The 23,493-nt window shown below is 30.7% G+C and overlaps 1 protein-coding gene across 1 annotated transcript; it reads left to right on the plus strand.

The window, feature by feature from the left end:
• Nucleotides 1-3,727: 3,727 nt before the first annotated feature.
• LOC107420791 (probable WRKY transcription factor 31) lies at nucleotides 3,728-6,731 on the plus strand. The gene is made up of 6 exons (XM_016029844.4): nucleotides 3,728-4,295; nucleotides 4,420-4,521; nucleotides 4,658-4,825; nucleotides 4,967-5,401; nucleotides 5,511-5,624; nucleotides 5,722-6,731. Exons 1-6 carry the CDS (start codon nucleotides 3,918-3,920, stop codon nucleotides 6,424-6,426), a joined length of 1,902 nt encoding a protein of 633 aa, XP_015885330.3. The 5' UTR covers nucleotides 3,728-3,917; the 3' UTR covers nucleotides 6,427-6,731.
• The last annotated feature ends 16,762 nt before the right edge of the window (nucleotides 6,732-23,493 follow it).

The raw sequence follows: 23,493 nt of genomic DNA on the forward strand, positions 1-23,493 counted from the left end.
AGATATAAACAAAAGAAAATTTTTTCCCATACATACACTTTTGAATGGAATTTTTTTTTTTTGGGGGGGGGGGGGGGGGGGGGGGGATAATTTCTAAGTATCCAACTTGATTTGCTTTTTGTTTCTTTGAGCGCCGTGAATTTGAAAAAAAAAAAAAAAGAAAAATCGCTGTTATTCTTTCCTTTTTCTACTTTCTCTCCAAATATTTTCTTCATACGACTATGCATGCATTGAGAAATTTATCACCTTTCTATTCCAATGGATTCTAAGTCCAAAACATGAGCTTTCTGTTGGCCAATCAGGAAAAATGAAAATAAAAAAGAAAGTGGAAGTTCCACGTGATCCAATGCAACAGTACAAGGTAAATGAAGTATTTTAATGAAATCAAAATGGTCAAATTTTGGCCGACAATTAATCTTCCAATTGTAAAATATATTCAAAGTTTGATGTTGAAGTTTCTTTCAAAACAAAACTGTGGCCAGTCAGAGCTAGCAAGTAAAGGAGGTAATCATGCATAGGTTTTTCTAAGTTGGGGTACAAAACAAACCATCACCTTTTGTATTTTCTCCTCAAGCTTGAACAATTTTCAAAAGAAAACATTAAATATAATTAAATAGCGTAAAGCGAAACAGCGTCACATAAAGTTGAAAATCTGTGTTTCGTATCAAGAAAAAAATTAGAGGTTAGGTGGAAGACAAAAGGTAATTAGCCGTAATGGTGGATAAATTAGTTTGAATTTCTTGATATAGTAATTTTATAAACCCAAATCATTTTACTGTACGGTTCAACTATTATTTTACAGACATTTTTTTTATGCACATTAGAATAGTTAGATATACTAATATTGTTTTTCCTATATTTACACTTTAATATTCTACTTCTTCTTATGTGGACTTAATTTGTGTTTAACATATTAGATAATAAATATTTGATCCGAATTTTCTATCCATTTTTTTAATGTCCTTCTCTTCCTTCATTAATTGAATTGAATACCATTTATTTAAAAATATTGATAAAGAAAAAAAAAAGTGACATAAAATCATCTTTTTTTAATTATCTTTTTTTAAGATGATGTAATTTTAACACTGGTTCACTTGCTACCCATAATTGTATATAAACAAATATATATATACATATATACATAATTGGCTATATATGAAGGCCCTTTATGATAGTCTAATTTGGTAATAACTATTGATAATAACTCTAAGTATTGAAATTCCCTTCCATTTTAAAAAAAAAAAAACCTAAAAAATTGCAACTTGGCTAGCCATACGTCTTTACACTAGTGTCACTATAAACACTAAACGTTTATTTGATATGGTTCAATACATTTTAGTATCATTTAGTTTTATCTAATTTCAATTAAGGCCTTGTAACATTTTTTTTTTCCCCCATCTCCTTCAGAAAAAAAAAAAAAATTATTTTCATCAATGCCCTTTTATTATCTATTGGATTTTTTTACATCTATGTCTCTTGAATAATTTACCTTTTGTACTTCGTATTTACTACTTGCGCTCTCTGAATTATCGAAGTCCTTGCAACAAAAATATCCCATCTTTGCTCTGTTAGATGGCACATGTAGTCCAATGACCCTCATTTCTTCTTTAAAAACAAGGGTATAATAGAAAAATCAAGCAAACCTCTTCCTCTATCTTCTGCCCTTTCTTTTCCATTCACGTACAACATCATCAAAGTGCTTGTTTCCTGCACTGCCACGGAGGCTCCTCATTCTCCCCAACCATCGTCGCTTTTGACATAACCATGATCGATTTAGATTCCAGCATCACCCCTACCTTCTTGATTGCTATCGAAACATTGGATTTCTCCATGAATTAATGATCGGTTTTCCTTCTTAGATTCTAAAGCATAAACCAGAGTCAATGGGTTTTCCTTCTTTATTAGAGCCGATGATCAAGTATGATCTATATAATTGAAACCTTTGCTTATCAGGATATGCACATTGTTACTAGATTGTTCAACGAGATTTTAGACCATAAGTTTAAATTGAAACCTGACGAGCTATAAGGAATAATTAACAAAGAATAAAATTCAATTAAATGCAATTGAGTACTAATAATCAATTTTGAGCTTGAAATGACTCAAAATGAATCAAATGTAATCTAATAATTTAAATTAGTTGGAATATTTGACTATGCGGCTAAGGTTGTTGTACAATTATTGAAGATCAAAATTTGGGATGTTGAATTTAGAAATTGAATAACATATATAGAGAGCGTCTAACTACATATATAAATATATGCGGTCAATTTAAAGATGGAGTCCAATTTGTTTGTATTTGATCCATTGCCAATGTAAGAAGAAGATTATAAAATGTGTTCCCAAATATATGTTTAATCAAAGAAGTTAGGTTATTCAAAGAAGAATTGTAGCTAAGAAAACGACTTGTACATGTAATATGTTATTGACTAAATTATGGCTTAGCCACACTCTATATAATATATATATATATATATATATTTTTTCCCAACTTAGTTGGTTAGGAGATAGAGACAGTGAGTAATAGAGTAATTATGCTTATCAAGTAACCCATTAAATCAACTATACACAGGTCTGGACCGTTTGGTATAGCTAGTACTAAAATAATAATGGTTAATTTTCAGAAAATCCAGAAAAGGCCAAAAAAAAAAAAAAAAAGGGTAAGAAATCACATCCTTCCAAAACGCTTAAATATTGATAAATTCAACAGCGCTTATCCATTAATATATACCATACATATATATAAACACAGATAAATTATTGTTGAGACTGTTCAATTGTTTGTTTAATTTTTTTAAAATACAAAATTTCCATGGTTTTTTATGGAAAGGGGAGAAGAAGAGAAAAAGGAAGTGTTAAGGAAGGGAAAAGAAGGGTGAGTGGGACCCACGGGGAAGGGGGCAAAAGAGTCAACAAGGTTCGCTTAGGAATAGGTAATGTGAAACGTGGGGGAGTAAAGCAAAGCGACGTCCCCACCTGGTCTACGGTCATGACTCATCCACCCAACTAAAACCCAACTTCGGAGAGAAAGAGAGAGAGCCGGGCCGTCAAATTCGTTGACTTGGCATATCAAACGCTCTCTAGGCTTTCTCTTCTCTCTCTCTCTCTATCTGCCTTGTGGCTCTGGCTATGTGGCTCATTTTTCTCATCTTTTTCCATTTGTTTATCTTACTTCCTCACGTGGAAGGCGCCGCAGCATTCGGGACGGTGGATTCATTTATTATTTTTTATAGTTTTTCTTTTTTTCTTTTTTCCCCCTTTTTGTTGTATTGTTTTTTTTTTTTTTTTTTCCTTTTTCCTTTTGATTTTTTAATTTTATTATATGAACCAGTCAAACTCTTTCTTGACGAAATGTAGACGAAAGCCCCACCCTACCCCACTCTTTGTCCTCATTTCCTATTTCTAATTACTCGTTTTCAATCTAACCAATAACCAACCATATATTTTCTTCTCGGGTCGGATCCAGAAAGAATGGTATGGATTCTTTTCTTTGAAACTTTTAAAACGGGGCGGGGAGGACGGGGATGGATGGGTCAAAAACAAAATAAAAAGGGGACCATTTGACAACCCGTGTGCATACAAAATATTTCACAGGAAGCGGGGCCCACTGCCATCTGGAGTCGTGACGCACCATCTGACGTTTAACTAAATTCAATAATCCCATTGATTTCTCACGAAATCCAATCTATTTGGTCTAACGTCCAAACCCTTTTAATAGCCGAGCCCATTGCACCGGAAAAAGACTTCACAGACTTCACCCCTTCTGCCCTTCCCTCATTCTCTCTCTTCTCTCTCTCTCTCTCTCTTTCTCTATCTGTTTATTTCTTCTCCTTCTTTCTCTCTACTCTCTCTGCCTGTCTTCTTCTTCTTCTTCTGCTATTTTCTTCTGCTATTTCTCTATTTCTGTTGGGTTTTTTATGGATAAAGGATGGGGTCTCACGCTGAATTCTGACTGCATCGGCTTCTTCCTTAACAAGCCCCCACCTTCTGCTGCTGCAGCTTCAGCTGTTAAGCTTGACCACAACAAAAGGAACCACCCATTTGCAGCTGCTTCTAGGATGTTCTCCGGTGCTGAATTCCCGGTTAAACTTGGCCGCACAGATATCGACCATACTTCCTCCGATGATAATAACAATAATCGCCTGGTTGTCGATGAAGTCGACTTCTTTTCCGATAAGAATAGACCGGCCGCCACCGCCGCCGACGATGATGGTTCCAAAACCATCGGCTTTGTTAGTGTCAAGAAGGAGAATTCTCATGGTGATGTGGCTGCTAGGCCTGGTTTGGATGTAAATGTAAGTCAAACAATCTGAATTAATTACATGGTTTTGTTCTATTCATTTTCATATTGGAGAGAAAGAATTTCTGATTTTGTTTTTGTTGGTTCCTTTTTTGTTTTGGGATTTGAATTATATATAGACTGGTTTGCACCTTCTTACTGCTAATACTGGAAGTGATCAATCAACGGTTGATGATGGGATTTCATCAGATGTGGAAGATAAAAGAGCCAAAAACATTGAGGTAATTAATTAATTAATTAAGAAGCTGGATGCTATAAGCTAATTAATTCCTTTGAGAGATTAATTAACAAATTAAAATCGTAATTTAAGGATGTTATCACCTAAAAAGCCTTTTGTGTAATTGGTAAATATTTCAGCTGGCACAGTTGCAAGGAGAGCTGCAACATATGAATGCAGAAAACCAGAAGCTGAAAGACATGCTTACTCAAGTCACCAACAATTACAGTGCTTTACAGATGCATCTCGTCTCTATAATGCAACACCAACAGATCAATCACCAAAAAAACCAAGAACTTGATGATCAGGTATAACACGTATATATATATGTATATTTATATCTATATTTAGCTAATTCCTAAATTCAAAACCATATTAAATCTTAAGCATCAAATTCGATTTGCTAAATTGAATTCGACTTTTTTTTTTCTTTTTTTCCTTTTCCTCAGACAGTAGAAGGAAAGTCCGATGATAAAAAGAATCATCATCATGAAATCGGAGGAGGAGGAGGAGCTATTGTTCCGAGACAGTTCTTGGATTTGCGACCCAGCAGTGCCACAGCCGAGACAGACGATCAGGTTTCGAATTCTTCGTCGGAAGACAGAACACGTTCAGCAACACCTCAGAATGTCGAAGTTGCTTCAAAGGATTATGTAGGAAAGAGTGAAATTGCTCCATTCGATCAAGAAAACTCCACTTTCCGTGATGGAAAAAGACTTGGTCGGGAAGAGAGCCCGGAATCTGAAACGCAAGGTTGGGTACCAAACAAGGTTCCCAAGTTGAATAACGGTGGCTCCAAGCCGATCGATCAGCAGCAATCCTCCTCCGAGGCCACCATGAGGAAAGCCCGTGTCTCGGTCAGAGCCCGATCGGAAGCCCCCATGGTACATACATATATACTTTAATTACACAACTTATACATTCATCATTTGCAAAATTTGTATAACTGAGATTCTGGACAATAACAGACTAATCTGTTTGAATTTTCTGCAGATAACTGATGGATGCCAATGGCGGAAATACGGCCAGAAAATGGCCAAGGGAAACCCATGCCCTCGTGCATACTATCGATGCACAATGGCAGTTGGATGTCCAGTTCGGAAACAAGTACGGTGCACATCAATACCATTCTTATAATTCAATGTCAAATTTTGAGTACTATTTAGCTAAAAGCTAAGGCTTTTTAATATTATTTTTTTTATAGGTGCAACGTTGTGCGGATGATCGAACAATCTTGATCACAACATACGAAGGGAACCACAATCATCCTCTCCCACCAGCTGCACTGGCTATGGCGAACACAACCGCGGCCGCAGCTAGTATGTTGCTCACCGGTTCCACGTCGAGCGCAGACGGGTTGATGAACCCCAATTTGTTAGCGAGAGCCATACTTCCATGTTCATCAAACATGGCTACCATTTCAGCTTCAGCTCCATTCCCAACGGTGACATTGGATCTTACCAACAACAGTCCCAACCCACTTCAATTCCAAAGACCACCCCAACCTCAATTCCAGATTCCCTTCGCTGCAGCAGGTCAAGTACCCCAGAACTTTGCCTCGTCATCCACGCCTTCATTGCCCCAAGTTTTCGGGCAAGCACTTTACAACCAGTCCAAGTTTTCAGGGCTTCAGCTCTCTCAAGAAATGGGTTCTTCACAATTGGGCCAGCAAGCAGCTCAGATGCTCCAAACTCAGCCTGCTTCGTTTGCTGACACGGTGAGTGCTGCTACCGCTGCTATCACTGCCGATCCGAACTTCACTGCAGCACTTGCGGCCGCCATCAGTTCGATCATCAGCGGAGGTCATCCTAACAATAATAATAATAATACAAACACCAGCAGCAATTCGAACATCACCACAAGCAACAACAACAACAACAGCAAAATCGGTAGCTTTACCGGAAATTAATTAGAATATGGTCCTTTTTTTAATGATATGTTTTTGTTCCAAACATGTTCTTAGCGTCAATGATTTTTTTTTGTTTTCTTTGGGTTTGGGGGTCGACAAGGAGATAACATGTCCATACTTTTTTTTTTTTTTTTTTTGTGGTTTACTTTTTCTTGGGAGGTTTAAAGGGTTTAGTTGACAAGTACTTCATTCTTTCTTTTTTACATTGTTTCATTCTGAATAATGTGATTCAAAATTTTCAGTAAATACACAGAAAGAGAAAATAATATATATATATATATATATATTATATTAGTCTTTTATTATTTGGTTTCTTTTACGAATTCATCTTTTCTCTGTCTTTTCCATTTTCCTTCTGATCCAGCATCCATCTTATTCAATATGGATCAGAACAAGAAAAGAAATTTAGAAGAAAACCCAGAATCGGGATGTGATTCGTGGGCATATTCTGATCTTTAGGAGGGGTCAAGAAATTCGGCCATAACTATTTGACACGCAAAGGAGAGAGCGTATACTAAAGTGGACCTAAAAATAGTAGACTTTGAAGAGACTATTAAATTTCCAGGCAAGTGCGTGTGGGTGTGAATGAGTTTAAGATTTATGGAAGAGTTTGGAGGTCAAATATGGTAAACAAAAAAAAAATAATAATAATAAAAAGAAAAAAATAGAGAAAGAATTAGGAAAAAGCGAAATCGTAGAGTAGTTTAGTAATGTTTGGTGAGAGCGGCTGGGTGCTAATTTTTCAATTGGGCAACTGGGATACGTTGTTGACTTTCCGTGCGCCTTCATTGACATCACGTTACCTGTTTTAAAAAAATTTTCAATCATGTGATTTGGATATATAATATTAAACCTAAATGTGGGACATTGTGGACTGGTCTGCACCGTACGATATCCATCTACCGTACTAAAACCCATATCTTTTTAATTCCACTTTCTTTCTCCTTTTCCCCAAAAAAAAGAAAAAAGAGAAAAAAAAAAATCCCATTCTTTGCTTCCTGTCTCAACGACTTCATTCATTCATTCTTGAGGTACCAACTCTTTATGATACCACGTGCTCCCATGTGATCCTGCCAAATTTTCTCTTTTTTCTTTTTCAAATCTTCTTTTATTTCTTCAAAATTTCCGTCTTCTATTGAATATAACAAATTATTGACCGGACTGGAGAGAATATGAAGAAGATATAAATATACTGTTGAAAATGGATTTGGAAAAGTTTGTGTGTTTGCGTTGCATATTATTGTTCTTTCGTTTGCTATAAAATTTCATTTTATTTTTCGCTTTATAATAAAATTTTACCTTTCGAAAATGAAAGGAAATTTATTCAACAGAAGAGAGTAAAACATCTTGTCGGATAAGACTAATAAGCCATATTCCAACCATAACACAGGGTTTAATACATGACATATCAAGTTTTGCTATACATTCTATGGACAGTTACCTTAGTATTTTTTTATTGTTATTATTATTTATAAAATTTTTTCCTTTTTCATTTCCATCTCTTAAACTTACAAAATTTCAATTTTAAAAAAAAAAATTCCAATTAAATTAATTTTACTTCACAACTATTTTACTATTTTTATTATCAAAAATAATATATATATAAATATTTTTTATAATGTGGATGTTTATATTTTTTTATTATTTGAATATTTACAAAAAATATAACTGTTTAAAAAAACTGTTATTTTTATATAGTAATATTAATAAATAATTTTTTCAAAAACTATTATTTTTATATATATTGACACTATAAAAATTTTTTATATATCTTAAATTAGTATTTAAAGGCTAAGGATACAGGAATAATTAATATCATCATTCAACAGACCTTCCGCTGCCATACACACACACACCCCCATCACATAGATCGTACACTAACCGCTTGCATAGAATCCGTGGCAAGTTCACACCTTTCAAAATCGAAGATCCAGACTAAAAACCAGCCTTTCCTTTATCGCCCACAACTCTTTAGCCAAAGGTGATAAAGATTCGGATAAATTTATGTATTTTGGAAGATCAGTTCATTTGCAAACATAGGTACAATAGGCCAGCTATTAAGATCTTTTTTCTTTTTTTTTTTTTGTTAATTAAGAAGGTGAATAAAAATTATTTGTTAAATTTAATACAATCGTAATCTCAAATTAAGTATACCCAGGTCCTCAACAACAGAAATATAAGTAGAGAATTTTTTCCTATTTTCTTAGTTATATGTATGCATTCATGGGATCATTTATTGACACTCAAGTACGTGATGAGTAAATTAACCCAAAATATAAAACCCCACTTAATGTCTATGATTTGTAGCTTAAACATGAGTTTTTCTTTTTTTTCTTTTTTTCTTTTTTTCTTTTTTGGGCCTTTGAAAAAGTTAACACTAGCTTTTGTCACAAATATTCTGTACTCATGAACTATATATATAGTGCAAAATGTATGTAATTTTTTTTTCCTATAATTTTAGTGATGCTTGGAGGAAGATATAAGATAAGAACTCATCTTTGAAATGAGAATTTAATAATCAACAATAACAAGTTTTAATTTAATAAAGCAAAGTAGATCTGACAAAAACAAATAAATGGAAGGATTTTTTGAAAAATGACCACTTTATAAATTAACAGTTAGAAAATAATAATTTTTTTAAAAAATAGCCATGTGTGGGTAAAAATGTTCTTAGTTAAATTTGAAATGCAATAAATATTTTTTTCCCTTTCCCTTTTTTCCAATTTCTCACATGTTTCGATTCTTATCTTCATTTTTTTCAAAGAGTTCATTTTCCTTTTCTACTTTTTTACTCTTTTTCCTTATATTTTTGCACTTTTAAAACTTGTATTTTTTCACTTTTGCAATGAAACTCATGTAAAATTTTTTCTATTTTTTCTTTCTCAAAGCTCAAATTTATGTTAAATGAATTTTTTTTAAAGTTTTTTTTATATGGATATGTAATAAATTAGTTTATAAACTATTATATTTGAATTTAAAGATATTTATGTTACATATAGTGTGAAAAATGAGAAAATTTTTTTTATAGATCTGCAAATTTGCTAAACCATTAAATTTGTAGGAAAATGGGTGAAAAAAATGAAGTCCAACCATTTTCCGTAGTTTTTTGTTCTTTTCAACCAATTAACCATAGAAAAATGTTAGATTTGGAAAAAAAAAAAAAAAATCAATTTTTTTGAGACTGTTAATATGTTTGCTTATATTATTTACAGATGGTAATTCGTGTCACGATGTGGGGTTCGTGTCAACCTCATTTATTAATCATGTCTAAATTACTCAATCCGAACAAGACCCATTTATTAATCATGTAAGAATTCTTCAATTCGAACACGACCCGTTTAATAAGCAGGTAATCTAACACGACCTGTGTAACCTGTTATCAAATGGATCAATTTGAACCAACACGACCCGTTTAATGAAATTAACCAATTTATACAAAACTGACCCATTTATACGAAATTGACTAATTTGCATGAAATTTACCAAATTAATTAAATTAACTTATTTAAATTACTTATTTTATATAAAATAAAAATAATTTAGTCGTTAATAAATCCTAAATTTAAATATATATGCAAAACCATATAATTATAATTACAAATTTACACTAATATAACATTTGATATGATAATATAACAATCTCATATAATACTTAAACATATATATATATATATATACATAATAAACCTATTACTACTACTCTAAAAATAATATGAAAAAACTTTATTAATAATCATGTTTTTAATTTTCTACATTTCCAATATTCTTAGGCATTTTAATTTTATTTTTTCTATGTCCATAAGTCCATACATGTATTAAATATATTATATTTAAGCAAATAAATCTTATTTTAATAATTTTTATTCTTTATTTTTAATTAATAAAAGAAAATTAAAAATAGATTTGTAATTTAGTAATAAAAAAGTATTAGTTAAAATTTAGTAATGGTAAATTAATATATTAAAGTTATAATTTGAATAAGTTATAATCGTGTTGGGTTGTATTAATATATTAATTGACTTGTTTAGTTAAATAAATCAATTTGGGTTAATTTCAGATTAAACGGGTCAACTCGAAATTGACATATTAATTAACATATTTAGTTAAATGAGTCAATTCAAGTAAATATCGGGTTAAGAGGGTCAATTTAAAAATGACACATTTAATAATCTTGTTAAATGAGTTGATATGAATTTGACCTCATTTATAATAAACCCAAACCACCTACTCTATATCGTTTTTGAGTACTGTGTCATAATCTAAATTATCACACTTAATATTATTCATATTTTTTTAAAATTTATTAATTTAACTTAGTATTATTTATTTAATTTTGTAGTGAAATCGAAAATAAGGATATTGTAATTGCAGCTTTATACGACGGATCATTGGTGAGAAATGATGATGGTCTTTGAGAGTATCAAAATGATAAACTAAAATGGTTTTTATCGGTAAAAGATGCACAAAATCAAAGTTAGAGAATTAGATTTTCAATTCTATTAAGATAAACCAAAATGAATATTTGTTAAAGCTAAAATGGATATATTGAAGACGAACAGAAAAGTTAGATCCTACATAAATGCACAATGATAGAAATGTGAAATGCTTTCTTCATGAAGTGACATGGAGGGATGACGATCATGTGACATCCATTATATGTTAAGGTAATTTCCAAAGTTGAACACATATCTAGTGCGTGAAACAACTTTTACTTCGGATAGTGAAAATAATCATTTATATTTTGCTCATCTTCCAATTGCTGTTCTCTAACACAAGTTCCCAATCCAAAACTATTGAGGCTACATTTCATGACATTATAGTTCGTGAAACTCAATTTAGAGATTAAATTGATGTTCATGGGTCATAAACATCATTTAACATCTATAAAGGAGTTGATATTAAAAGTGACTCTGCCAAACGGTTTCCTAACAAAAAAAGTATGAACAATTGTATAATATTAATAAGTATGAGAACTACAATGCAGAAAAGGGTGATATTAGTAGTCAGTTGGATGCTATTGATCATAATAATTTAAAATTTGAACATGAGTTGCGAGACAATAACAATGATATGCATCCTGAAATGAATAATGAAGGAGTTCATGATGTCAGGGTTCATCGTGCTATAAGCGATTACTTTTCATTGAGCAACAAAAGTGGTTCTATGGCCATAGTTTCATCAAAGTTTATAGGCTGCAAGAGCATTGTAATTGGACAAATATTTCGTAATAAATGTGAATTACAGAATAAATTGAGTATTTATTGTATGTGTGCAAATAAAGATTTTAAAGGTGACAAAGTCAACTATATAACTATATAAGGCTGTGTGTTTGGAAAATACTCTTAAATGGCGACTGCGTGGGACCAAATTAAAGAATGGAGAAATATTCGTTGTAAGATTTTTTGATAATGTATACAGTTGCTCGTTATATATCGTGCGTCGGGAACATAAGTAAAGCAAGTAGTCAAGTTATCAGGCAATGTATCAAATTTAAATATGAAGGGATTGCATATATTTACAAACCCAAAGAAATTTAGCATGACTTTCTGTAAAAACATAAAATGCATATAAGCTATAATAAAGCATGGAAATGTAGAGAATATGTACTTAACAGTGTTAGGAGATCTCCAAAGGAGAATTTTGCTAAGTTGTCTGCCTACTGTTATGATTTAGAATCAAAGAATCCTAAGACTCTGATACGTATCAAAATAGACAACAATAACTACTTTTTTATCCTTTTTAATGGTGATTGAGCATGCATTTGGGGATCTATATCCCACATAAGACCCGTGTTGACTGTTGATGCGACTATTTTGAAAGGAAAATACAAAGGATACATGTATCTTGCAGCAGCCATGGATGACAATAAGCAAATATATCCTTTGGCTTTCAGCATTGGAGATGGAGACGACGGCAAACATATACATGATTTTTCCAAAAGTTTGACCTGAACATAATATTTGACATATCATTGTAGAAGTTCGACGTGCAATTTACCTTCATCCTAGATGTCTATGAGTCCCAAAACCTTCTGAATCTATTTTTCTAAAAACAAATAAAATTAATTAATTATAAGATATATTTAATTATTAAACAAATTGAAAGGAAAGAAAATATATTAGACATGAAAAAAGGAAAATCTAAAAATTTTATGGCCAAAGGAATGGTATTTCAAAAGTTTAGGAAAAAATTCACACCGTAGAAAATGTTTATCCATATGTCAAAAATGATTTTCCAATTGGAAGAAATTGATTTCTGATAGGAACCAACAAGAGGAAATTGATTTCTATAGAAGGAAACCTTTTATCTGACAGGAGGAAAATTTTCCAAATGCCATAGCAAGAGAGGTCTGCTTAATTGACAAAAGCATTAGCAGCTGAAAAGGTATGCCTCAGCAAGATAACTATTATTTGAAAGCTTTGATCACTAGTTTAATGGCCTTCAGTGGGAAATAGTTGCTGCTTAAACAACTGATTATTGAATTCTCCAAGTATGCCTCCCCCATCAATACATTTTGTTCCTTTTTAACTTCAATACAAACCTTCCAATCTTTGGCCATTTCAAGATTGTTGCACTTTCTTTGGCATATTGGAAGTGTACACTTAAAATAAGTCTTCAGTGGATGCTGTAGATCTCTGAAACAATTTAGTTGGACTTATGCCAGAAAAAAAGAATGATGAGTATTTTAAAATATAAGCAAAAGATAAAATAAAATCCTATAATACCAAAGACTAAGGCAAAGAAAGATTGCATCAAATACAATAGCTTTAATACATCTTAAGAAATACAAGTTCAAAGATGAGCACTACTAGCATCCCAATTTTTAAATTTAAGTTGCAAAGGAGAAAAAAAAACATTGTTTGGAATACTGGTTCATACTTTTCAATGATCAATTCACCATGCTTGAAATTCAACTCCAGCCAGACGGTCTCGATTATTCCATCATTGTGTCTCTTAAGGCCATAAGATCTACCTTGGTAATCAAACTGTTCTTATCACAAAGCCACCTAGACACCAAAAAATTATCATCCTCCTTTCAAGAAGTATGACATCTCTCAAGGGCTCAACAAATCAACTTGATTTCCAAAGAAGGGGCAACATCAATTGGCCAACCATAAATAATTATTGTTATCCACCACTTACCATCTTAAACTCTAATCCTTCCTAAAGAAAGACTCCAAATTATCAACCTTACTAAAAAGTGTTCAACAAATAGCAAAACCACTCCGTACCAGCTTACCAGACATCATTAAATTATTAAAAATGATGGACGATATTCATGAAGTATTAAATTATAGTATCTTACTTCCAACATATTAATATGTTAATATCAATACTCACTTGGATCATCAACCATACTAACAAAAAGATTTTAAAGAAACAAGATGAATATAATGTTATTTAATATTATCAAGTATTTTAAATTTAGTACAGAGAAGCAATAAACAGAGGAAAACTCCTCTACGAATAGGATTAAAAAGGAAAACTAATGTTACCATACAATTCAAGTACTAAGTCTCACACATGTGGCAAATATTTAAAGTTATTAAAAATGACATTAAGCAAACGAAAAACAGGATCATCATGATTAATAGGTTTTACCTTACTATTTCATAAGTTTGTTATAGACCTCATTGCAAGACAAAGCAAACAAACAGATTTAAGATCTTACTTATGACTCAAGAAAACATAAAACTTAAGACGCTATTTTATTTTGAATGTCAAACCTGAAGAGGGCCAACAGATGCAAAACAAAGCATGTTGTTCGTCTGCTTCCTAACTACATTTAAGGGGGGGAAAAAAAACTATATACATGTAACATGTCTAATTAGATAGCATATATCCAGAAATTACACGATCAATGATCAAAAAAGACATATCTTAAAAAGGCTATCTGTTCTGTTCAAAGAAGCAACTTAGATTAATATGGGACAAATTGGTCACCGCCACCGGTGCTTTTCTCTAAGCTCTCTCTCTCTCTCTCTCTCTCTCTCTCTCTCTCTCTCTCTCTCTCTCTCTCTCTCTCTCTCTCTCTCTCTCTCTCTCTCTCTCTCTCTCTCTCTCTCTCTCTCTCTCTCTCTCTCTCTCTCTCTCTCTGAGCTTGAAATCCTCATTTCTGCAATCTTCTTTGCATTCACTTGTAACTCTACAAATTCAATTTTTCTCATTCATTTTTTTGTTCGGTCCTTCACTTGCTCCTCCGATGCTTGAAAAAAAATCGACATTATTAACAAAACTAAAATATTTATATATTTCTTCATTAAAATAAGAAAATAATAAAAAGAAGAATCTTGGCAAATCCAAGCATGAGGGCCATCAGTTATTAAAAGGTCGAAACAGGAGTGGAACCAAGTCCTTTTAACGAAGATGGGTTCAGCAGCATCTTTAGGTTGGAGCATCAAAATGAGAGGACAATGGCGGTACAAGGACAATGATGATGTTGTGAGAAGGCTCTGCCTTTGAGATTGGGCGATGATAAGTTAGCAGTGACGAGGTGAAGGACAAGTAGCAATGGCAACGGCAACGGCAACGAAGAGAAGAACGGCAAACAGGACGTCAGAGTAGGGTTAGATTTGGGTTCTTCTCAGAGAACGTTGATCGGTTTTTCAAAAATAAAACAATATAAATCCTCACATAAACATTTTGAAAGGGAAAGTAGGGAAAAAAAAAAAACAAACAGATTGTATTGTTGAAGGTATTTTGGTCCGAATATGTAAAAAGATGGTTTTTTTTTTTAAATTGTTATTTTTCAATTGTTAATTCATATAATGACCATTTAAAAAAAAAAACCATAAATGAAATCATGTTTTCTCCAGAAAACTATAATAAGTTTCTATTTCATTTTGAAAAATATATGCATATAAAATAATATATAAAAGAGGTAGTTACTCGACCTCAAGCTCATGAAGAAAATTTCATATTATATGTTCTATGCTATTAATTGTTACCCACTTCCTTTTTTTTTTTTTTTTTTTTTTTTAAAGTGAAAACGTCAATTGAGTTATACTGTAATGGGCAAATGGACAAAAGCTTGGAGAAACAAAAAAATATACAATAATAAAATTTAGGATAGTGATAGTTCTAAATGCGCATTATATATACAAAACAATCATACCTTTCATTGCACTATAATTCAATGCAGAATTGCTTTTCTAATCCTCTGTTTTTTTTTATAATTTGTAGGATTATCCAGCAATCAATAGAATATAGATGGAATCCCAATTGGTGGATACTGGCTGGTAATAATTTTAAAAAAGGAAAATTAATTTTTAGGCCCTTTTGTGCATTGTGTGGAAAAAGTACGTAAAAAAAGAAATTAATTGGTTTTGTCATTTATGTATTTTGAATCACAACATAGGGTACAATTCTACTGTCCAGATCCAGGTTCACTTCAACCTTTGCTATCTCTACAACAATAATGGGCCCAATTCAATAATTTGGCCTCAAATGAGTTAGCTCAAAGATGGCTGCTGTTTTAAGAATCTCGATCTTTTCCCACTTCATTTTCATACTTCATTTTCCTATAAATTACTTCCAATAATGGGCCAATTTAAATAACTGGGCCGAAGATGAGTTAAATAAGGCTACTATTTTCCCACTTTATTTTTATGTAATACAAAAGAAAACATACCACCCACCGCCAACTAGGTCTTATTTCTTCATCATGTGCAAGCTTGCGGCTATCTTCTTCATCGGCTATACTAACAGAAGTAGCCAAGTCTGGCAAATGGCTATTGTCAATTTTTTCACTGTTGATAGGTTGGTGTATGTTTGCCACAAGTCAATGCAAATATTTTAAAGAGTTTGCTATTTCTAGAAGGAAGCAAACTTTAGCTTGGTTTGTGTCACTTTGAGCTTTGTGTACAATATCATATTTTATTATTATTATTATTATTATTATTATTATTATTATTATTTAAACTTTGTAATACTTTTAAAATATATTATTATTTTTAATAATTTATATTTATATTATTTGTTGGAGCAAAATTTTGTCAGCTCCACCAAATCAAGTCAAACTTTAAATCTTCCATTTGCATTTGCCTTTTGTCACGCTCGAGTTGAGCTTACATTCTCTCATTTTCATCTTGAGCTTGTCTTTCATATTTTGGAGCTCGTATTCACTTATACTCCTCACGAGCTCATCTCCTTGCATTAAGGGACAGCCTAAGGTCAACCGTCAAGCCTACCATTGGGTGAAGAGAAAACATCACTCATTGATCTTAACAGGGAGCTGCCTTGTCCATTTCAGACCTTTGGTGGAGTTAGGGACCTCAAGTTTCCATCTCTCCTCGTTTCCCCTACAGGTGCTCCTGCATGTCATTTTCCTAACTTTGACCTAGCCAAGTCATGTTGGGATCCTACCAGGGCCGGCTGAAGCTTACATGGGGCCTTTGGCAAGAAAGGATATAAAGTTTATTTTTATACTCAATGTTATTTTAGTGTTTAATACTAAAATACTTATAAAAAAAAACAATTATACATTAAATATACTATAAAAATATATAAAATAAAATTATAATTCCATTTTGGAAGTTGAAAGAAGAAATAAAAAAGAGTATGATCCAATACATTAAATTCTCAATTTATTTTGAATATAATTTTTTTTTTAAAATAAACCTTTGAATATAAATATAATGAATGTTCTTGTTTTTTTTTTTAGAAGTAGTTTTCATGTTACATCAATAGAGAAAGAGATACCAATTTGTTTTTTCTTTTAATGAAAATATATATTCTTAATTATTAAAAGAAAAAAAATGAAAAATGCATTTAAGTAATTAACAATTATTTGCCAACAAATTAGGTTGGTCAAACCATTAATGCATTTATTGCAATTTTATTTTTTCAAAACTTGTTGAAATTGATCCACCAATTTATCTTCTATATATCTATTTCATCAACTCCTATAAATATTAATCTTGTAAAAAAATGATAAAAAAAAAAATATGAAAAACTCACATAAATATTATTACTTTTATTTTTTATTTTAAAATACTTCTAATAATCATTTATAAACTTTTTAATTGGGAGCCTTGGTTTCATATATATATATATATATATACATATATTTTATAAAATTAGGTGTATATAAATGCGTATATAAATATGTATATATACATATATTATAAAATTAGGGGCCTAGTGATCAGGGGCCCAAGGCAATTGCCTTAGTGGCCTTAACCTAAAGACGGGCTGGATCCTACATTCCTAGTTCAAGTCCTTCGTTGATCCTCTAGCACTCCCCCTCTCCATGGAATTGAGATCTCTCACGAGACCATGAAGAATTTATAGGAGCTGAACTCCCTCCGTTATTGAAATATTCTCCTGTTGTGTCATCTGACACTGGCAAGTGTGTTCAGCAACTAGTCCATTTGGTTTTCCAAATCCAACAAACAAGTTCGCTCTGAGCGAGGTGCAACCCTTCTTTCACTTTGCCTCCAAGGTGGTGGTGGTGGCATTGGTAGTTCAAAATGCGGTGTGACATGATCAATAGGTGGAAGTGATGCTTCATGGGGATGGGTTGAAATAGTTCCCACCATGTGCTTGCCTCAAGCTCTTCTGTTTGAGGGTTCACCTCCCCCAAAGATATGCCTTAGCTCCGACTGATTGTCTGACATCATCACCAGTTCTGAAATTTCCAAGAAATAAGAACAATTTATAGAAAAACCAAACTTCTAGCAGCAACACAAATCTCTACCAAAACCAGAGATTTCAATATCAACCAAAACTTCACTTAATGCCAATAGTTTCAATCAAGGTTTTAAAACTGAAATTTCCATATTTTCAAAGGGTGGAAAAACATTTTTGATTCTAAATGGAAACGGATAAAATTTCAAAAATCTCCATCTAAATTTATGATGTTTTCACAAAATTTTCATTGAAATTTTCATTAAATATTCACATTAATTTCTTCACGATTTTGTAAAAAAAATCCATAATTTCTATTGAAAATTTTAAAATTTTTTTATTAAAAATTCAATAAATATTATTTATGTTTAATTACCTACTTGTTTTAACATAAAAAATTTAATATTTCTATAAATATTATAAAGTAGATGTAAATTATAATATAGATAAAAATACAAATATGCATGAGAAAGAAATTAGAAAATATTATCAAGTAATAAGTCATGGGTACTGTTTCAAACTCAACCATTAGAGTCAATATTATATAATAATTATTAATAAGGATAACCCCATTATACAGTTGTCATATTAATAACTATATATAAACTTATCAAAGATATACATTTTTTAATAATTAGTTCTCATTATTTCACATCTCAAAATGAAAATAAAAAAGAGATTAATAATTTTCAACCACCTGAAAGTTTTATATAGTATTTGAATGACATTTTATAATATATAATATAATTATAATAATTATTTTATATATCTTAATTAATAAATATTTTTATTAAATATGTATTTTTTGCATATTTTTTATTTATAATAATATATTATAACTATCAACGTTTACCATATATCATTGCTAGAGAAACTTCAAATCCATTTAATATTTTTGCAATTTTTACAATCAATTTAATAATTAATTGATCAAATAAGTAAAATCTAAAATTTCAATAAAAATATTCATTTTTTAAATAAATTTCCTTTAATATTTATCCATTTTATGAATTTGTATTGATATTTGATAATTTCTGATATTTTTTTATTTTAAGCTTTTGATATTTCTGCAAATACCCATTTTTTGAACCTTGGTTTCAACAAATACAAAATATATCTAAAGACTTAAAAGAAATAATATTTTTGGGTCCTTTATTGTGGGCAAATGAGAATAAAAGTTTGAACAAAAGGCTCAATAAAATACTAAAACCCAAAATAACTTGCTAGCTAGGGAGTATATGATAGAATAAGTAGGAACGACAAAAAGAAAAGATTCTAAATTATATTCAAGATGAAGATATGAAGGTAAAAATCATAAAAGAAAGGAATATGTATTTTTGGACAACAAAATATTAAAAATTCAAGGAAGAATAATGCTTAAAGAGAAGAAAGTGTATGAAATAACCCAAAAACGATTCCCATATATGATGCCAAAATGTTGGAGCAAAATCTTTTCACCTCTCTTAAATCAAGTCAAGCTTTAAATTCTCCATTGTTACTCTTCTTTAAGCTTCACCAAATCTTTACAAAACAAGTAAATTGCATTAATAGAGAAAATGCCGATGAAGTCATAGGCGTTTACCCTCCGATACCTAAGTTAATCCTCATTTCAAAGAGTTCTTTCCTCCATGGAAATAGCTCATAAAAATTAGTTTCTCTGTAGTTAGGAGTTTAGGAAAAAATATATAGGTTTATTGGTGAAAGGAAGAAGAAGAGAAAAAGAGAGGAAAAAGTGTATTGGGGTTTGAGACTTACCTTTTTGGAGTGGTATCATAATAAAAATATATAAAGTATTAAGGGTGTAGATTTATTAAAAATATAAACCCTAGCATTCTTAGATTGGTGACACATGTTGCAGGTTCTAAACACCCTAAACGGTCTTATATCACATGGATACAAAATGGGACCTTTCTCTTATTCATGTTTAACTAACATTTAAAACAATAATCACTTCATTTATATAGGGAAATTCGGCCCAATATCCTTGCTTTATTTAAAAGGCTTTAAGGAAAATTGCCCTTCCGGTTTCAAACTTTTTTCATTTACTCCTTTTTTTCAGTATTTCAACTATACCCTCACACCACATACATTTTCTGTTCCTCTCTTATTAATATCCCACCTGTTACATTTCACATTTAATTTCCTTCTCTCTCTTACTAGTAACCCTTCCTCATATTCAAGTTCTCTCTCTCAAAGTGTGTCCTAACAGAAGTCATAAACCCAAGCCAAGTCAATGCAACCCAGCCGCTGGGTTTTCACATGAAGGTATATTAAAAAAGTGGTGCTTAGTTCCAAAAATTGGTAAATTCTTGAGCTCCCATGCGACTCTTTCTTGGCTTTCAAGAGAAATTAATTATATTTTTCATCAGATTTTTATTGTCAAAGTTCAATGGGATTGTGTATGGATTTAGGAAGAAGAAATGAAGGAAAGTAGTGCAGGGATTGTGCTTCTCGGGAAGGAGGAAAGAAAAAAGTAATTTTTTATTTTCATTAAGGCACTATTTGGAAAGTATCAAAGTTAATAGAAAAAATGATTCTCGGGATTTAGTTTCATGAGATTTAGTTTCATGAGATTTAGTTTTTTGAGAATTAATTTTTCTCTTGGTTTGTTCGGTAAGTAATAGGAAAATTAGAATTTATAAGTAATTAAATTTAATATTATATAATAAATTAAAGGTAAATATGTATTTTAAAAAAAATTTTAAAACTATATTCTCTGAGATTCTCAAAATGACACATATATATGTGGGAACAACTTTCCCACATATGTTTCTACATCGGTGGAAATCTAATTCTCTGGATCCACACTTTTTACCTTTACAATAAATATCCAAATAAAAAAAATTATTATTTTTCTAAAAAAATTAAATTTTATTAATTTTATCTCTATCCAAACATAGTATAAGGATAAAATAGAAATAGATAGGTAGATAAAAAAATTCGAAAGAGAAGGGTATATTTTCTGACCCACCTATTTCAATGGATATTGGGCCAAATTATCCATTATATACGGTTATCTCACATGGGCAAAAAGAAAGGTATTTGGGCTACTATTTTAATTGGGTCTGTTTGGGCTCACTTTTTGTAAGCAAAAAAAATCCCAAGCAACATTAATAATTACTTAACTAAAGAGAGCTGCCATTCTTAGAACCTAAATATCTCTTCCCACTTCATTTTTATGTAAATTAATAAAGAAAACCTTCCCTTTTTTTTGTTTTTTTGTTTTTTTGGCATTTGATCTTTTTAGCCATTTTTCTTGTCATTTCTCTAGGGTTTATTTTGTCATCATGTGCAGGTTTGGAGCTATGTACTTCATCGTGTAGCAGGAATAGCCGGGGTCAAATGACCATTGTCAATTCTTTCACTGCTAATAGTTTGTGATGTGTTTGCTACAAGTGAATGCATTATCTTAAAAGAGTTTCCTATTTCTAGAAGGGATCAAACCTTAAAAGTAGAGGCATGCGTCAATTCGGTACCATCAAATTTTGCTCTTTGTTTTTTTCAAATCAAACCAAATTGAACCATAGAAAAAACCAAACCAAACCCAATAAAATTGTTTAACAAGTTTGCGCTTTGGGTACAATATCAATTTTTTTTATTATTTAATTTTTTAAAAAAATTTAGAAATATTATTATTTTTTAATATTTTAAATTTAGATTATTAATTACTTAACTAAACAATTTAAAAACATAAAAATCATAAAATTATAATTAATTATTAATAAAAATATTATATGTACAGCTGGTTCAATTTGATTTAATTTAGTTTAAAAATTATCCAAATCGAGCTAACAGATCATGTGTTAAAAATCAAACAAAACCAAATCTGTTTGCTTACGTGAGTTTGGATGATTTGATTTGGATTGGCTTATGCCCATCATTACTACCTAAAACAAAATAATTTGAAACTTTTTAAATAAAATGAAAAACAAAAATTAAAATAGTTTTTAGTTATTTTATATAAATATGTAGTTAAAAGAGATATTTGGTTGTGTAAATAGGTAGAATCCATCTGGCTCAAATACAAATTGGCCGCTGACAAGCTATGCTTGGAACACTTTAATCAAGTGAACTTCATGTGAAGGTCATTTTCATGTAAATTTAGAAATTGCGAGTGCCAAGCTTCTTCTTTTTTCTTTTTTTTTGAATTACATCCAAAATTATAAAGAAGACACAATTTTAAGATGAATTAATATAGATTAAAGCAGTGTTTTAAAAGGCATGCCAGGCCTTGACTAGGTGCGTCTCAGTTTTAGGCTTGCAGATAATGTATCTTTTTTGGGACGAGGTTTACTAAAAAAAGATAATTACCACTATATTGATGGTCTAATAGGCACCTAGGTGTGAGCCTTTTTCATCAAATTTTTTTTTAAAGAGTTAAAAAAATTCATAAGAAATTGAAAAAAAAAAAAAAAAAAAGACTGTGTTAAAAAAGAGGGAAAAATATTTGGCAAAATTTTTAGGCACATGTACTACATGGTTCATTTTTTCAAAATAAAAAAAATAAACAAAAAATAAACATTAAACTGTACATTTCAAATGATTGAATTGGAATTCAATAAAAAGTTAGTTAAACTATAATTATATTTAAATATTACATTATTGGAATTATTAAGTAGTTGTAGTATATATAATTTAAGACTAATTGTTTTGTTGGAAATTTAGAAAGCATAAAATTTCTGTGAATTTATTATAGATAGATTTTTGTTAATTTTTTGTTGAAAACTTGAAAAATATGAAGTTTTCATAAATCTATCCATATATTACTAATTTATGTTAATTGCATATATTATGATGATATAGATTATTATAGATTATTAGATTTTGACTTTCATAATAAATATGAATGATTTTATTTATTTAGTGATTTTATATAATTAAAATAATAATAAAAATAGTAAATCACTTTATTATGCCTCAATTTGGCCTAAATTTATAAGATTTGAGGTTTGATCCTGCCGTTTTGCCATATCTTATATTTTTTAAATTTTGGATTAAAGGGTCTACTAGATTTTATACAGAAGTTTTTGATGGACCTGTTATAGTTAAAAATAATTTTTAAGTTTTTGCTCAACAAAAATATCAAAAAAAAAAAAAAAATTGTTCGGCAAGAATAATAGAACATAAAGAGGATTGATGAATAGACTAGCATTATGAAAAAGTGCAAGAAACGAAGGTGGGTGGAAAAAAAACTAAGGAAGAAACATTTGTTAGTCCATAATGTTGTGTGGAATGATAGAACGAAAAGAAAACATGTGTTTGGTTATGATGGAAAATAGAAGAGGAAGAAAGTGAGGCTTTCTTCTTCTTCTTATTATTATTAGTAATATCCTCACAAATTATCATTATTTTAATTGTAAATAAGAAGTTAAAGACACAGTGGCAAATGTAAGCAAGCTTCGTTCAAAATTGTTTCTTTCCTTCAATCTCAATTAAAAA

This window comes from Ziziphus jujuba, chromosome 1 (assembly GCF_031755915.1).
Source record: "Ziziphus jujuba cultivar Dongzao chromosome 1, ASM3175591v1".
NCBI lineage: Eukaryota > Viridiplantae > Streptophyta > Magnoliopsida > Rosales > Rhamnaceae > Ziziphus > Ziziphus jujuba.

Excerpts from the sequence above, each read along its gene's own strand:
- LOC107420791 (XM_016029844.4), top strand. The coding sequence starts at position 3,918 with ATGGATAAAGGATGGGGTCTCACGCTGAATTCTGACTGCATCGGCTTC. Across the intron at positions 4,296-4,419 it reads GGCCTGGTTTGGATGTAAAT|ACTGGTTTGCACCTTCTTAC; the intron begins GTAAGTCAAACA and ends AATTATATATAG. Across the intron at positions 5,402-5,510 it reads CCCGATCGGAAGCCCCCATG|ATAACTGATGGATGCCAATG; the intron begins GTACATACATAT and ends AATTTTCTGCAG.